This window comes from Thalassophryne amazonica, chromosome 22 (assembly GCF_902500255.1).
Source record: "Thalassophryne amazonica chromosome 22, fThaAma1.1, whole genome shotgun sequence".
Taxonomy (NCBI): Eukaryota; Metazoa; Chordata; class Actinopteri; order Batrachoidiformes; family Batrachoididae; genus Thalassophryne; species Thalassophryne amazonica.
In genome coordinates, this window is record NC_047124.1 from 21,232,984 (window position 1) to 21,251,738 (window position 18,755).

General features: G+C 40.8%; 1 protein-coding gene across 1 annotated transcript in view; it reads left to right on the forward strand.

The window, feature by feature from the left end:
* Positions 1-14,440, forward strand: part of LOC117503767 (leucine-rich repeat neuronal protein 3) — a 30,041-nt gene extending 15,601 nt beyond the window's left edge. Inside the window, exon 2 of the mRNA XM_034163006.1 lies at positions 10,887-14,440. Coding sequence (XP_034018897.1) covers positions 11,300-13,429 — 2,130 coding nt within the window. The 5' untranslated portion in view covers positions 10,887-11,299 and the 3' untranslated portion in view covers positions 13,430-14,440. The remainder of the gene's footprint in view (positions 1-10,886) is intronic.
* Positions 14,441-18,755: the final 4,315 nt, after the last annotated feature.

Sequence of the window (18,755 nt, forward strand, 5' to 3'; positions counted from 1 at the left end):
CCTGTAACAAGTCAGACGCTAGCAGATTGTTTTCTGTAATGTTCACAGCTAGGATTAGCACTGGCAAAGTGAAAAGCCCATGGGCTAGACTGTCAGCCTGCTACTGTAATGGAGCTACTTTGGAGACTGCGGCGTGAGCGATTGCTCCTTCCGTCCAACACTTGGGAACTCGTGTTAACTCCATGAGTGAACGCCTTCGCCTGACCCATAAAAGACTTCCAATGGCTGTCTGAACAAATGTCAAGGCTTAAGCTTAATGTGTTCGTGCAGGTAGACATCAGTTTACAGACGAGCCAATTTCAAGACTTGGAGTTTATAGCACCAGCTGTTAATTGTTTACAAGGTCTTTTGCCTCACGTTTTCCAAAGGCTCTTCCAGGAAATGATTAGATTCATCCATTGCCCAATTCTGTTTACTCCGTGCAAAAATTAACAACATTTCTCTTTATCCAGTATTTTCCAAATAAAAGCTTGTGCTACGTAATATATATTCCAAGACTTTTACTTTCTGGTGGTTTTTCAAACTCCCGTACTTTATGGTTTTTGTTAAAATTAAGAACTGCAGCGACGCCGTCGTTCTTAGGGTCATCAGAGGTTAATACACCACTATTAATCTCATGACAAGTCCCATTTCTGCTTTTCTCTGCAGTAATTCTCTAGCTTTACCCACCCCCACCAATGCACCTCAATTACTGGCAACTGGGCAGTGCATTGTGGGAAATGAGCTTTACATGCTAACAGTGGGTAAGCGCAAGCTGGAGGGCAATTGTGTAGCTTGACTGACCCGTCTACTAATGGGTTATTGCAAGTGGTGGAGACACCATAGTGGCCCTACAGCCTTAGAATATATATAGTTCCTCTGCACTAGGCTTTGTATAACTCGATTGTACTTGTACTAATTTTTCTGTTAAATCAGCAGTGATGTATCGCCTTAATTTACACTGTGCAAAATCAGTTTTTTCTACCTTTCCCAATTAAATATCATTGGGGCATCTTGATAAATATCCTTGATAAAAGTCCTGTAATTCTGGGGTTGTGTGAAGCCTTTTGCTATAAGAACATTTTCAGCCTAATCCAGATTGTTTTATGCTTGAGACACACCAGAACACTCAAGTCGACTAGTGGAGACTCCGATCAACTGTGTGTTCGCGTCTGTCCAGCCGACACTGTCCACATAATTAGCATTCAAGCACACTGGAAAAACTACAAAAAAATGGCCATGTAGCATGTACACTCTCCGTATGCATAAACTCTCCATGCCAGGAGGTGGCGCTAGCCTGTGTAAGTAATTCAGAATGGAAAACCAGAAGCCATGGATGTATAAATTCTAAACAAAGCACTCTCACTTATCACTGACAACTTTGGCGGTCATCAAAATTTTGAGACGTGTCAACGACCGCTTCAAACTCTTTATAGACGATATGTGGTGTGTCCCCTCATAACGTCATCATTTGCTTGGTTTCATTACTTCTGCTTCACTTGACGTACTCTGATTCACTAAAAGATGAACAGTCAGAGTGGGCTTTTTCACCCAAGAGTGCAAATGCCGATTCAATAGTTTTCAAGGGGAAGGCCGCTAATAGTCAACTTCAACGACTGCACGGGGAACAGTGAGCCAATTCGGGTCATCGTCAATTGACAAGGCCATGGGGTTGGTGCTTTAGATGACAATGCAATGCCAATGCAAATGAATTCTTTGTGATTTTAGTGATGCTACATTATATATGACACCGTGATGTCTTGACCAGTTCCCTTGAAAATTAAACCACTTGATCTTTGGAGAACATACAACCCTTCCACAATGTATTGACTCCAAACCAGATTTTGTTTATTTTTTTCCTTTTTCCAGTGGGTGCAATCGGTATTGTAACATTTGCAGCTTTGTGTTCCACCTTAAAATCATTGTTCCCGAATCAGTTACAACCAAATGAAATACTGGTCACTAAAGTTCCACATCAGACTGTGTGACATAGCAATATGTCCCTTTTGGACATTATTAAAATGCTCATTGATTAACATTATATGCGACTCTGGCATCTTATTGTATGCCTTCATAGCCCATTAGGTAGAATTACACAAAAATATTTGATTGCGTTTTAAAATGTAACCAAAACTAATTAACCAAAATCACTGGATTAAAATTCTGATTTTTTTTAACCTAGTTTAACAAAAAGATATATTGCTACGAAAATACTTAGTCTTATCAATCTTAATTGTGATTAAAGTTTTGCGTGGTTCAGAGAAGATTTTCAGATTCCAAGTAGGTTGTCAATCGATGCTACAGTCTATCGCTAATGATATACTTGGGGAATAACCCTGTTGTGTTTGATGATTTGCGGACTTTAATGCTGGATTTTACGGTCACAAATTGAGTTTTACCGGCGACACGTTAGTGGAGCAAGTAAAACAGATTAACTCAACTAGTAACCCAACTGGATCAAAACTCAGATTTGTTGTGTGTAATAAAGCCATTAACTCACAGTCCATTTAGACTTCAAGCATGCTTGAAGATACAATTTGCCACACTAGTCACATTTCCACACAACATGTCACTTCCTGTTCGATGAGATTCTCCTTTCGCGAGAGCTGAGCTGACATCCACGACACCTCAGATTACGCACAACTGAGCAAACCCGATTTACATACCCCCCCCCCCCCCCCCCCCATTAGAAAGTATGCAATATCTGGTGACATGTTGGTGCAGCGGTTACCTGTGTTGCCTCACTGCAAGAAGGGGTTAAATGCAATCGGGGTCCTTCAAAATGTACAGTGATACACAGCCGCAGTATTAACAACAATGTGAGGAGAAATCTTCATTTGAATAAATTTACTGGTTGAGTTTAGAGATGTTTTTATAAAATTTACAGCTTGGTTATTCAAGTATGTTTTCTGCCATCTGCCATGTGATAAGATGGAATATGATAATTCTTTGTGTAATGTGATTCCCCCCCCACCCCATGATAAATAAGAATTTCCCAAAAGTGGCATTACTTACCTTCAAATACATATTTCTTGAAAGACCAGGGATCTTCTCAAGGTTTTTACTACTGTGGTGCAGCCTGTTGGTGCTGCGTCTGTGTACTCTCTGTTCACTGGGGGGGGCAGCACCACATACATCAGCAGAAAATTTAACTTAGGGAAAGCCCAAAAGAAGAAGTCAGCTGTTTGCCTGTTAATGTAGCATAAACAGTATAGCATAGCTTTCCTACGACAGCGTATTAGCACCCTTCAAAGGAAAAAGAATGGAGATTTTTGAGTTTAAAGTCACAAATATACGAGAATAAACATGCAAATTTACGAGAAATAACACGCAAATTTGCGAGATTAAAAACGTGCAAATCTGCAAGAAAAAAGTAGCAAATTTGCCACAATTAAATACGTAAATTTTTTGAGATTAGAAACATGCAAATATGTGAGAAAAAAGCAGCAATGTGAGTGTCCAATCGGAATTGGTTCACCGTCACATGGTTTTCCAAAATGCAATCGCAGGGCAGATTTACCTCACGTTAAAAGCCAAGGATCGTTTTCAGGAGTGATATGTTACTAGTTGACCCATGTGAATAGCCCCCTAGGTGCTCCAATGAGTACATACTATTAGTACATACTCACTGCGCCCTGCGCCTTAAAGCACAGCAATTAGTGAAAGCAGAGAGCCTCTGATGACAATATCACATGCTCAAACAAAGAGTGTGTAACTATCAGGATTGCTCCACTAGTTTGCAAGTGAATGTTACTGGATAACTCTGTTGCTTTCTCTGCATAAAGCACTGTTTACAATATCAATGGACAACAAAACGCATAGACCATTTTGTATATATTGTTCAAAATGTGCATTTGTGTTTATTGTTTGAACCTTTTTGTTGTACAGTCTTTCACACAAGACCTCAAATTACCTTTATAAAGTGTCAAAACAGTTGTTTATTATAGTTTGCTGTGTGTTTTGAATAAATGTGTGGAAAATTATTTTTCGCTTTATTTTTTTCCTTGCCTATTTTTGATTGTAAACCTTTATTACACTTATAAAACACAACAGAAACGAGGTCTATTAGATAATAAACCGACCCTTTTATTTTTTTTTAACTATATGGATTTGAATGATGTGCGATTACACCAATCATGCTTGAACCCTCGTGCGCATGCGTGAGTTCTTTCACGCGTGTCGGTGACGTTATTTCCCTGTGGGCAGGCCTTGAGTGAGATGTGGTCCCGCCCTCTCGGCTGAATTCCTTTGTTTCACACGCTGCTCGAGACGGCGCGCGTTGCTTTATCAACATTTTTTCTGGACCTGTGAGGAATATCCAAGTGGACACTATTCGAGAAATTAAGCTGGTTTTCGGTGAAAAGTTTAACGGCTGATGAGAGACTATGGGGTGTTTCTGTCGGTGTAAGGACTTCCCACAGAGCAGGACGTCGTGCAGTGCTTCCAGGCGCCATCGTCGGCCTGTTTCGACCTGAAAACATCCTAATTTAAGGTTTAATTCACCCAGGACATCGTGAGAGAACAGAGAAGATTCAGAAGAGGCCGGCATGAGGACTTTAAGCGGACATTCCACTGTTTAAGGACATTTTGTAATGAAAGACGTGCGCGCAAATTCGCCGAGTCCTTTCCATGATGACTCTGCAAATCTGTGTGCGCCGCGACAGGAAAAACACCTCCGTGTTGAAAACCATTTGTAAAATTCAGGCGGCTTTTGATGGCTTTCAACAAATGAGTAACTGAGAAATTGTTTAACAGCTTGGGCATGTTCCAACTTGCCCGTTAAGGTTTCCAACGGAGGTGTTTTTCCTGTCGCGACCCCCCTGCGGTCGGGTCCGGCCCGACACGCGACTCTGCCCACACGTTCTTTCATTACAAAATGTCCGTTAACAATGGAATGTCCGAATAAACTCCTCATGCCGACTTCTTCTGAAAGTTCTCTGTTCTCTGACGACTTCCTGGATCAACAGAGCCTGAAATGTGGAAGTTTTCAACTTGAAACAGCGAGACGCTGCCGCCTCGAAGCGCAGATCGCCGTCAGGCGCCGTGGGCCGTCCTTACGGCGACACTACCAGACCAAAATCTCTCATCAGCCATTAAATTTTTTACCGAAAACCAGCTGAATTTATCGAATGGTGTCCACTCAGTTGTGCCTTACAGTTTTGAAAAAATTTTTATCAAACAAAGCAGCAGTCTCTGAGCCATTCCTAAACAATGAAAAAATGACGAGAGGGTGGACGACTCCTCACTCAAAGACTGCCCACAGGCGAATGACGTAACCGACAGGCGTGAAAGAACTCTCGCATGCCCACGAGGGTTCAAGCATGTGTGATGTAATCACACGTGATTCAAATCCATATCGTTTTTGAAAAAAATAATAAGGTCGGATACTTTTCTATTAGACCTCGTATATTCTGAAAGCACAGGTTGTGCTGGAAAAAAAGAGACATAAAACTTGATTGTGGGATGCAGGGAGAGCTGTTAACAGCAATAATAAAACATTTATGCCAGGCGAGTGAACTGTCCAAAAAATGCCCTCGGACCGCAGAGCGTTAAATCTTGCAAATTTCCGTGTTATTTCTCGTAAATTTGCATGTTTATTCTCGTATATTTCTGACTTTAAACTCAAAGATGTAATCTCCATCCCCCCATCTTTGAATGGCCGTAATACGCCGTCGTACTTTCCTCTTTTGAGCTGGTATGACATTATTAAATTGTGAAACAAATGTAAAGTTCACATGTGCATACTGTAAAGATGAACTCAAGGAGCTACAAAGAAGCATCAGCACTGAGGGATTGAAATTAAATCCTGTTCTGTGGAAGCTGTCTGCTTTGCATCTTATTTAAATCTAGTGATCGTGTTAGGGAGAGCCACCCCTCCCCATGTCAGCCACCACCAAACAGCAGTGGTACGGTTTTACCACAGAGCCAAACGGCTAAGGTTCTTTATATATACTAGTGCAGAATTTCTTTAATTTATTTGTTCCATGTCTCCCCCGTGAACGCGCTAGAGGTAGGCATCTATTTAAGGCAGAGAGTGACTCGTCTTTGCCGATGATCTTTGTCAAAGCTGGCAAAGAGAACATTCCACTATGTGCCAATAATGATGATGATTTCAAAATAAAGGTTTTGAAAATTAATCCCCAAAATTTTCATGATAAATGATGCACATCATCGTGTATGCGCAAACAATATCCGAAAGCTGAGGCCAATCTGACAAATAGTCCGAGAGATGAGCGAGCCACATACACACACACAGACGCATCTTGCTTTATTGATTGATATGAAATTGCCCTTCTATCTTCCTTGTGTCCACTGAGGTGATGAAATAAAACCATAATTCTTAATTTCTAACCACCGTCACACTTCTTTTTTCAATTCTTTCCATTTTCATCCACTGTCTTTCTCTCGAATTTTCCATGATGTGGTTCATGCTCTTAGGCTCGAAATATCACAAGCACCATCAATCCCATCTGTTCAGTGAGAAGCAGTTACACAGAACAAATTGCACCGTACCCTTCAGACTGGAAGATTCTCTGATTGCAGGAGATGGGAGCAAAACTAATATTACAACCATATCAACAGTGCCCAGTGAGAACACTGAAGTCACGCCCACATTTCCAAGCATCAGGCATGTAGAGAAAATGGTTTTAACCCTCTGGGGTCCGAGGGCATTTTTTGGAGAGTTCACTCGTTTGGCATAAATGTTTTATTATTGCTGTTAACAGCTCTCCCTGCATCCCACAATCAAGTTCTATGTCTATTTTTTTCAGGACAACCTGTGCTTTCAGAATATATATGTTTGTGTTGTGTTTTACAAGCGTAATAAAGGTTTACATTCAAAAATAGGCAAGGAAAACAACAAGCGAAAAATAATTTTCCACACACATTTATTCAAAACACACAGCAAACTATAATAAACAGCTGTTTTGACACTTTATAAAGGTAATTTGAGGTCTTGTGTGAAAGTCTGTACAACAAAAAGGTTCAAACAATAAACACAAATGCACATTTTGAACAATATATACAAAATGGTCTATGCGTTTTGTTGTCCATTGATATTGTAAACAGTGCTTTACGCAGAGAAAGCAACAGAGTTATCCAGTAACATTCACATGCAAACTAGTGGAGCAATCCTGATAGTTACACACTCTTTGAGCACGTGGATTGTCATCAGAGGCTTTTCGTGTGCTCCTGCTTTCACTGATCGCTGTGCGTAATGGCGCAGGGCGCACTGAGTATATACTAATAGTATGTACTCATTGGAGCACCCAGGGGGCTATTCAAACGCGTCAACTAGTAACATATCACTCCTGAAAATGATCTTTGGCTTTTCACGTGAGGTAAATCTGCCCTACGACTGGATTTTGTAAAACCATGTGACGGTGAACCAATTCCGATTGGACACTCACATTGCACACGTCATCACACAGCTTCTGTGAGGAGTACAAAGATAGCTGGCTCAAACGTCCGCGGAGTTAACTTTTCAGCAAAAAAAACAAAAGTAAGTTTCTATCTCATATCATTCAAAAGTTATTTAGAATTTAGTAAAGCTTGGTCTTAGCTGTGGCATAAGACGGTGTCGGCCCCAGAGGGTTAAAGTGATGGGTTTGTCAATAAAAATGCATGGAAATTTGGCTGTGACCTCTGACCTTGATCAATGACCCATCCTAACCAAAATCAAATCACTTCTTCCAGTGGCGGTCCTAGAGTGATTTACTCCCCAGGCGAAACCCCCTGCGTGCCTCCCCGCGCACACTAACATGGCCACCACCTCCGCCCCACTACCCATGAAAATACTAACTTCGTCCAGAACACCCACAATCTCACAAATTAACAGCTATTTTCAAGAACAAATTTCCAGTTTTAATGACTACTGCAATAACAAACAAAGAAATTGGCACAGTCTAATGTGTCATCATCCATGGACTTATCTGGAATGATCATCTCAAAAGTTAGCAGGAGGGCATCATAATTGTTTGCCACAGTGCTCACTTATCCGTGATGTGAAATTCCATCGAGTAGGAGCATTTCTGGGCAACCTTGAGCAGCCTGCAGACTCAAGAAAAGACATCCTCTTTGTGGATTTTGAGAAAAATGTGGCAGTGAGGGGAAAGCCGCGTCGTTACCAGTGATAAGAAGCTAATTCTGAACAAACGTTGAGCGCGTTGTAACCCCCCCCCCCCCCCCAATCAGGACAACCCTCCCACCCCAGGTTTTTTTTTTTTTTTTTCCCCACACGGTCATGCCGCCCCCCCCCCCCCCCCCCCCCCCCCGCGATGCCCGGTCGGCCCGCCTCCAGGACCACCCCTGACTTCTTCCTCTCCATAGGCACAATGTACCTCACAAGTTTGATCAAAATTGGACCAGGTGTTCTCGAGATACCTTCTCAAATTCATGCAACCATAGCTGTCTTGAGAACAAGATGATCGCAAGAATGCACACCTACGGCCAAAAAAAAAACCCCACTGTAAAATAAAGGAGATGTTTGATTTACATGCAAAGCCATATATTACTGTAATTTTGCAATAAAGAGGCTGCATGAGTTATGAACAGCCCCCACCCACTGCTCACCCCCATAATTTGTGTAGATAATCAATATTTCTGTGTGGCCACAGACTATACCTGATTTGCTGACACTAAAATGGGAGAAAATTAAACCTATTTGTCATATTACTGAGACAAAGCCTGCACACTATGGATTTATTAGTCTTTACGAGTTTCAGCCTTTTAGACCTAAATGTGCTTCATTTCATAACGAGGCTAATCATTGTGGGCTGTCAAACGGCGCCCAGAAAATTACCCTAGATACTGTCATTCACTATTTCTGGCTCTTAACCTGCTAATAGCCACAAGATTATTGGTGATTCACTTAATTTAATTTCCATGTTGATGTGCACTTTTTGTAAAATCCCAAACATGCATTTTTTTTTATTTTATTTTTTTTGCCAGGGTTCAAATTTGTATTTTAGGTCATCATTTGTATCTTGGAACATCATGCTGGTATGGTTGTTGGTATTTTTCACTGAATATCTTCGTATTTATGGACCACAAACTAACAAAGTAATTACATTTTTCTAAAATGCATTCTAAGATTAAATAAAATGGACAACTTTATTTCTCATTGTTTAAAGGTATCATTTGGAAAGATGAACTAAGAAAGTCAAGTCATTAAAAAACACATTTACGTGGAAATACTATGCTCAGTGTTGTCTATCCTCAAAGAACACCACTGTAGGTACATTATATTTTGACTTTGTAAAGCGGTAGTTTGTTTTCTAATAGCTTATGTCTCTTACATCTACTACTATAAGCAACAGGTTTGTCGTGTCCCATTTCAGCCTGTACTCAAGGATCTTGAAATGGAGCAATAGGTCCACCTGGTGGACATTTACCATTAATGCAGATACAACAGAATTTTGCCAAGAGCTTGAGTCTACTATAAATAGCACAGTGCCCAGTGCTGGTGCAATAGTACTGTATGGCACCTAAAACCATCAGGAACATAGACCATTAACTAAAACCCTGCTATTAGCTGGTGTGTCCAATAGTCAGATCATCATAACACCATGAAAGCAAATTGTAACAGCAAAATGAAAGTACTTTGTACCTAAAGTAGATTGTTGTTAAACAAAATTACAGGCTACATTAATATCTCTTTGATGCAAAAAATGCATTGCAAACACTAATCACACACTGCAACCTCAGAGATAAAGAAAAATGTATTAATTCCATGTGTAATGCCTACTACCTGTCTGTGTCATTGGACAGGACACTTAATCTGCATGCTCTCAGTCCACCACGATGTAAACACGATGTAAATGGGTACCCACTTTGGCTGGGGAAATAAACTGCACTGGACTGTCTTATGGCCTATATACTACTTACTTTTGCTATTGAATCCATCTGTGTCAGCACACGTATAGAGAGCAACATAGTGTAAATGTGAACAGTTTTTACCTTACCGTTAATGCTGCTGCTTCCTAATCCTTCCATTAGTTCAATTAATTTAATGGTCAGTGAACAATATTCGCATAAAGTGATGGATGTGTCGGGTGATAATCCGGCCGTCATCACAGTCACTACATTTTGTGAGACTTTATGCCTGTTTTTCACAAAATTCATATGGTTGTCAGTAACAGCATGAAAGACGTTGGCGTACTCTGACTTAACAGTAATAACAGCTGCTATGCTGATTGGCTGATTTTACATTATGACTTCAGCATCCATGACTAATACTTTTTCCCATTGCTGTGTAGTTGCCCTGATGAAATTTCCCACTCCTTAAATAGCTATGTGTCGACAGGCATTCCCCAAAGGCACCCGGCACTTTCAGTTTCTTAACATGCACCACAGACTCTCAAGATAGGGGACTTTGGGCTTTTGCATACATGTACAGTAACATTACTCATAGCATTGTGTAGCAGCTAACATCTTGACCTCCATTTTCTAAAAATTAATAATCCCAAATTGTTAATCCAAGCATTGTCATGGCTGTTCATATCTTGTAACGGGTAAAAACTGCACACGGGTCGGACTGTGTCTGTGCTATTGGCTGAGCCATGACTTGTTGCTATAGCGACTGAAATGTGCCCGTTTGTTTAAACAGCTTGTCCTAAAGGCGATGCTTAAGCCCGAGGATATCTGTCTTTATCTCTGCTTTAGCTCATATTTGGCTCACGCTGCTATTATTAGCATCACATGGCAGATTGTAGGATCACATGTAATGTGTCTCCAGAATGACATCTGAAAAGTCGAGCTGATTTAAATCCATTCCGTTACGATCAAGGGGACATGTATAATAATAATACGCATGAGTCTACCTGGAACAAATATCATTATGTCTAAATTCTTTTTGTTTATCACCTAATTCTAACACGGTTTGCCTTTCTGTGTTGTTTGTCTACCAGGTCAGAATGGAGTGGACTGTAGAGACTGGAAGTTAGTAAAGACAATCAAGGAGGACATTCAGCTTTAAATAGAGACCATCCATGGATACCTACATGTGTGTCTACCACAAGTCCTTTGAGGTGTCATTTTCTGTTTTCACCTGTTACCTTCTTGGATCCGTCTGACTGCAGCATTGGCCCCCAACCTTCGTACCAGCAGGCCGCACTGATTGATTGGTCATTACATCCAAGGACGCCGACACACCAAGGAACATAAAAGGGGTGGAGGGGGGATCCTGCTGCAGGTGGTTGTACAGGGCAGTGACCCAAACACCTCAGTAACTCCAACAAATGACTTATTATTTGTGAAGATAACAGCTCTGACCGCTTAACCTACAAGAGGCCAATTTCCTGCTGGACGGAATCAGTTCAACATGAAAGACGTGTCATTTCTGGATTGGCTCTTTCTTGGCTTGGCCATGGGCTCAGTTGTTGGGGCCAGTGAAGAAAGGCTCGATTGCCCTAAACTGTGTGTGTGTGAGATTAGACCCTGGTTTTCACCCAGTTCGGTGTACATGGAGGCACAGACAGTTGACTGCAATGACTTGGGACTTTTTAGCCTACCAGAGAAGTTACCATTGGGCACTCAAGTACTATTGTTGCAAACAAACAATGTTGCCAAGATTGACAAACCTTTGGATTATCTGGCCAACATCACAGAAATTGATTTATCACAAAACAACTTATCTTCAATCAGCGACATCCACCTTGGACCTCTTTCTCAGTTGTTGTCCCTTCACTTGGAGGAGAATTGGATAGGAGAGTTGCCAGAAAACTGTCTACCAGACATGACAAACCTTCAGGAGCTCTACATGAATCACAACCTCATAACATCCATTTCCCCAATGGCTTTCCGCGGCCTCAGCAACCTCATTCGGCTCCACCTTAACTCAAACAAGTTGCAAGCAATTAACAAAGAGTGGTTTCAAGCAATGCCAAATTTGGAGATTCTGATGATTGGGGAGAATCCGGTCGTTTCTATTGATGATATGAATTTTAGACATCTTGGTAACCTCCGGAGTCTTGTGTTGACCAGAATGAACCTTTCTCAGCTTCCAGATGATGCATTGTCCGGTCTTGATAACTTAGAGAGTATCTCATTCTATGATAATATCTTCCCCGACGTGCCACATTCAGCTTTAAGAAATGTAAAGAATCTGAAGTTTTTGGATCTAAATAAAAATCCCATTACAAGGATACAGAGAGGGGACTTTGTGGATATGCTCCATCTTAAGGAGTTGGGGATTAATAGTATGCCAGATCTTGTGTCCATTGACAGCTTTGCCCTCAATAATCTCCCTGAGCTGACGAAAATAGAAGCTACCAACAACCCTAAACTCTCCTACATCCATCCTAATGCATTCTACAAACTACCACGGTTAGAAACCCTCATGCTAAATGGCAACGCACTCAGCGCCCTCCACAGGATAACAGTCGAGTCCCTTCCCAATCTTAGAGAGGTGAGCATGCACAGCAACCCGATCCGCTGTGACTGTGTCATCCGCTGGATGAACATGAACAAGACTAACATTCGCTTCATGGAGCCTGATTCGTTGTACTGCGTGGAGCCTCCAGAGTATGAAGGCCAACATGTTCGACAGGTGCACTTCAGGGAGATGATGGAGATTTGTCTGCCACTCATCTCACCTGAAAGCATGCCCGGGCACGTCAGCGCAAAGAATGGGAGCTCTGTGTCACTACATTGCCGTGCCTATGCTGAACCAGAGCCAGACATCTACTGGATCACACCATGTGGAACCAGAGTGCTGCCTAACACAGTGTCCGACAAATTCTACATGCACCCCGAGGGAACATTTGACATCTATGATGTAACCAAAAATGAAGCTGGTCTTTATACTTGTGTTGCTCATAATCTGGTGGGAGCAGATATGAAATCGGTTTCTGTGGTGGTGAATGGTTATTTTCCACAATCACTAAATGGAACACTGAATGTCACAGTCAAGTCAGTGGAGGCCAACTCCATACTGGTTTCGTGGAAGACTGGACCTGGCAGTTTAGTGCCAAAAATTAAATGGTATACGCTGTCAAACGTTCAACATCCCACCATGACATTTACAACCAGGGTTCCCTCCGATGTCCAAGTTTACAACCTCACTCATCTCAGCCCCGCCACCGAGTACAAGGTATGCGTGGATGTCCGCAGCATCCACTACAAGCATGACACCAAATGCATCAATGTCACCACGAAGGGATTAGAGTTGACAGACAAGGACACAGAAAAATGGGACGCAGCAGCAGTCACCGTCTACGGCGTGCTCTTGGCTTGGATTTCAGTGGCCTGCCTGCTTATTTATGGGTCTCTGAGGAACCGCAGCCTGTATGGGGATGTACGAAAATGTGAATCCAAAACTCTACTGCTGCCAGCTGAAGTTACCAGTATGCACTCTCCTTCCTTTACAAAGTTGTGGTTTTCGGGTAAGAGACTGCCAAGTGGAGAGGAGGTGAAAACCACAACCATAAATGCTTCTGACAACACCTTTTAAGAAGCTTTCTCGAGTGCCGCACAGCAACTACACTGACTGGACGAGGCCATGGATAGGGGTGGACAAACCCGTAGTACTGTGTCAAAGGCATACCCCCTTGGCTGGTCCCTGGAAATACTTTTGGACTGGGGTGGAACAGTTTAAAACAGACTCCATTCTCTCGCAGTTTCAATTCTATAGTTGAAGTGGTGGCTTTGTAAGAGGTACGGCTGACCAAGCCAACATCAAGAAGAAGGGGCACTTACTGCAAAAAGATATTTCGGTGTCATTCATACGTAAATGCAGGCATAGAAAAGTCAAGGCGATGATGATGATGATGATGACGGACAACTCTCTTGTAATTGACTGTTAAATGTGTTCTGAGTTGTGGAACTGTCCGTGTGGTCCTGAGCAATACCGTCTGTGCTTTGTCCAACATTCATAGACGAGTTAGAGATCCAGTAATAGCACCTGTCTATAATGGGAAGGGAAATTTAGTAGAATAGACAAATATCAGTGACTATGGTGTGCGCCTTTTGAGAAATATACCCCCTTTTTCTATATTTAAATTGACTCTTGATTTTTTTTTTATGGAAATATTGTTATATATTCTATTATGTTGATGTAATGACAAATCCTCTGTATCTGAACAATTTAAATGGGTCTTAAATTAAGGCAAGGAGCAGACTACTTCTGATTACAATGTCACATTAAGCTTAATGAAATTCAGCTCTAAAATGGGTATCTAGAGAGGACGTTTGCCAAATGGCTGCTTATGCTGTGCAGTTCTTATTAGAACAGTGGCTCGGAAAACTACAGGGATGATGCTGGGGGGAAAAAACAACAAAAACAAACATGACAGGTCGTTTAAAGTCCAGACGAGCAATGTATTATCTCCTTGAGAATGAAAGTGGTCTGTCACGCCCCGGTAAGTGCCTACAACAAGAACTACACGAGGTGTGCAGAAGAAACAGAAGATGTGCGCGAGCCATCATCCACCGCAAAACGCGGTCATGTCGTCATTGCAGAAAATCACAAGCTATTCTACGGTACTTTAGTGGAAATACTTTCTCAGTATTTTTTAGCATACATATTTTAAGAAAACATTTTGTTGTTGCTTTGGGTGTAACGTTAAAAAGCCATTTTTATATTAGCTGTACTATATGTGATTAATGGGCACAACAGACTAATTAAGTGCAAAGAGAAAAGAAATAAACGTCATTGTTTCTTTTACAAATGGTTGACTATTTTTCCTTAAAAAATCGTTTATTACAAACGAAAAATGTGTGGTATTTACAGTACTGTGCAAACATTTTAAGCATGAAGTAAAATGTGGGACCACTTTTCACATTAACTACTGTTCTCAAACTTAAGGATGCATGGCCCACTTTGAAATCTGAAAATCTTCTGCACCCATCCAAACCTTTGATTGACACATGGGATGAAGTCTTCTTTCAGCTACTCGATACAGCAGATCAACTGTCCCATCTCATCCTGTCCTCTGCATCTTTGTCTGTTAGATCAACCAGCTGCATTTCCTCCATCAGCACATCCATAAACCTTCTCTTTGACCTCCCTCTTCTCATGCTGGATGGCTGTGTCCTCAGCATCCTTCTCCTGATATACTCTGGGTCTCTCCTCTGCACATGTCAAAGCCATCTCAAGCTCACCTCTCTATCTCTAAACTGTCCCACCTGCGACAGTTGCTCTGTGCTCTGACTGGCTTTCATTCCCTTTCTCTCCAGAGCATACATCCACCTCTTCAGCCTAGTAGCCTCAATCTGTTGTCTATGCTCACTACAGATCACAATGTCATCTGCAAACATTACCATCCATGAAGACTCCTGTCTGATTTCATCCATCATCTTGTACGTCACCATTGCAAACAAGGAAGGACTCAGAGCTGATCCTTGATGTTATCTCACCTCCGCTTTGAATACATCTGTCATTCCTACTGCATATCTCACTATTTTAACACTGTCCTTGTTCATATCTTACACCACCCTCTCACACTTCACCACTACAGACTTCCCGAAACAATACGACAACTCTTCTTTTAGTACCCTGTCATAACCCGTGTACTGGGGCGGCATAGCAAAGTAATTGTTCATTTTGTGATAAAAGCATGGAATTTGGCACACATATTCTAAATAAACTAATGTTTATTTTCAGATATGGAGCCATCCTGACCTCTAATGAGCTACAGGGGTCAATAAAGAATTACACAGGGGTCAAAATTTAAAAATGGTCCAATCATGTTGAAAACTATCCCACATTATTTGTCTCATGATAATGATTCTAAAAAGGTACAGTTTGGACTATCTATGACTGAATGTTCTGGACTTATGGGGTAAAAATGGCAAAAATGGTGACAAAGATCAGTTTCAGTTTGTACAGGGGTCAAAAGTTAAAGTTGCTCCAATTTTGGCAAAAAGTGATGCAAATTATTGGTTGAAATAAAAGGATTAATAAATGGAATAGTTTTGACTGTGTTGAATGGTTGGTCTCCAAAGTAAAGGTCAAACAAGGTCGATGTCCATTGGATTCTATTACATATGACATATGTTACTATGTAACATGATAACTAAGAATTACAGATAGTACAAACTATTACTTTTTAAAATGCTATTAACCAATAATTTGCTTTTTTTTTTTTTTACCAAAATTGGAGCAGCTTTAACTTTTGACCCATGTACAAACTCAAAACTGACCATTTTTGCTGTTTTTACCACATAACTCCATGGAATTGAGTCATAGATAGTCCAAACTATACCTTTTTGGGATCATTATAATCAGACAAATAATGTGCTATAGTTTTCAACATGACTGGAGCTTTTTAAATTTTGACCCCTGTGTAATTCTTTATTGACCCCTGTAGCTCATTCGAGGTCAGATCCAGGATGACTCCAGATCTGAAAATAAACATTAGTTCATTTAGAATGTGTGCCAAATTCCATGCTTTTATCACAAAATGAACATTTTTTATGGAAATTTTAGCTAAGCTGCACCACTATTGCCTAAATCCACAAACATACAATCCAAGTTATTCTGGCTTTCTCTATACTTCTCCATCAACACTCTAAGAGCAAACATTGCATATGTAATGCTTTCTTGGCATGAAACTTTATTGCTGCTTGCAGATCATCTTTTTTCTAAGCATATCATCCACTGTTCTTTCTGTCACTGTGCTGTGACTGATCAACTTCATGACTCTGTAGTTATTACAGCTCTGTACATCACCCTGGTTCTTAAAAATCAGAACCAGCACACTTTTTCTACATTCAGGCATCCTGTCTTTCCAATATTTTATGAAACAATCTGCTTAAAAACTCTACTGCCATGTCTCCTAAACATCTCCATGCCTCCACTGGTATGTCATCAGCATCAACTGCCTTTCATGCTTAATCCTGTTCATAGCTATTCTCACTTCATTCTCACTAAACCTCTAGACTTCCTGATTTACTCTTTCAATATCATCCAGTCATACCTCACTCTCTCCAGCTCTTATTTTCTTCATTCATCAGCTCCTCAAAGTACTCCCTCCACCTTCTCAACACACTCCCCTTGCTTGTGACCACATTTCAGTCTGCATGCTTTGTCACCCTAATGTGCTGTATATCCTTTCCAGCTTGGTACCAGTTGGTACAAGTCCTTTTCTCCTTCTTTAGTGTTCAACATCATGTATCACTTGCTATATGTCCCTTCCTTAGCCTCTTCTCTTTTCACTTACTCTGTATTTCATTGTATTTCTGTCTACTTTCATCATCTTTCAGACCTTCCCAATTCTTTTTCCCCCAACCTCTTTCTCCTTATATCACAAGTGACAAACTGATTCCACAAAGGGCCAATAGGGTGCAGGTTTTCTCTGTAACAGCAACTCCTTCAGGTGATTTCTTCACTTTGAGCAGATGGGATGAGTTCATCAATGAAATCACCTGGTGGAGTTGGTGGTTACAAAGGAAACCTGCACCCTCTTGGCCCTTTGTGGGATCAGTTTGATGCCTATGCTTTATACATTCCTGTATTTCTTCCTGTATTCCATGACCAAGTCTCCTCGTCTTCCATCTTCCGTCCAAATGTCATACTCAGTACATTCCTAGCTGCCTCCCTCACTACATCTGCAGTTGCTGTCTCATTGTCCAGAATCATAATTTTTGGTAATTTTAAAATATATTACAAAATTGAAAATCAAAAATTTAGTTTGTTTTTAATGATTTCTCATGGCCCATTTGCAGTACGTTCACAGCCCTCCAGGTGGCTTCCTTTTTTTTTTATTAAAAAAAAGGGCTGTATTTTATAAAGTATTGAGGTATTGTGGTTTGGTGTCTTTTATGTTGTTACGAACCAGTTTGTTACGTACCTTTTGTACATAACACATTTTTTAAGTTAAAAACACTTTTAGGATTACATTTGGTCCCACTCCAAATAAACTCTGTTATAGTGTTGAATAAGCTTCATCATAGTGTTAAATCAAGCTGTTCAACAGCAATAACAACTACAGAATGATACAATGACAGACTTGATTTAACCATATGATAGAATTTATTTAATTAACTATTTAGTAGAGTGGGACCAAATGTTTGCATAATTTACAGATACAAATGAGCTTTTACAAGTCTTTTACAAAGCAGGGTACTTCATAGGCGTACCCCTCAGCGATTGATGATTCCATCAACTCTAGATTTTTAACACAGTAACACCAAAACTATCAATGCCTTCATCATGCAACACAAAAGACAAATAATCACGACAAAGAGATTAAATGTTAGTTAAAGTTTCTGCAACACATGAATGCAAAAATCACATTGTCTTGCTTGTGTAATGTACCATGTCTGGATTTGTTGCAGGGAATAATCTTATACATGGTGGAAATTAAGAGATGTGACTGACGTTACATGCATCTTGAAATTAGCTCATTTTTGTGTTATTTTTAGTTGCAAAGCCAAAATGAGGTTGCTTCCAAATCCACCGCAGCTTGTTCTTTTACACATGTTGATATTTTGCAATCAAAGATAGAGCGTGCCTAAAACTTTTGCACAATATATCATGGTTAGACGGGGACACATCGCCCCTGCGACAGCGGGATAAAGTAACGTACAAAAAAAGTCAAGCGAGGGCAGGATAGAGTAAAGTCGGCACTTTTATTTGTCTTAGTGAAGTATTCCGACACAAAGAACATTTCACATGAGAAAGTCGAGCCTGATGAATGGCTGTCAGAGGGGGAGTGACATGGCGGATTTATCAAACAGGGCCTAACGCTCGTACATCAGGCCTGCCTTCAGCACCGCGGACACAGGCTTTTAGAGCCGAGTCATCTGTCAAAGACACAAACTAGTTAAAATATGAC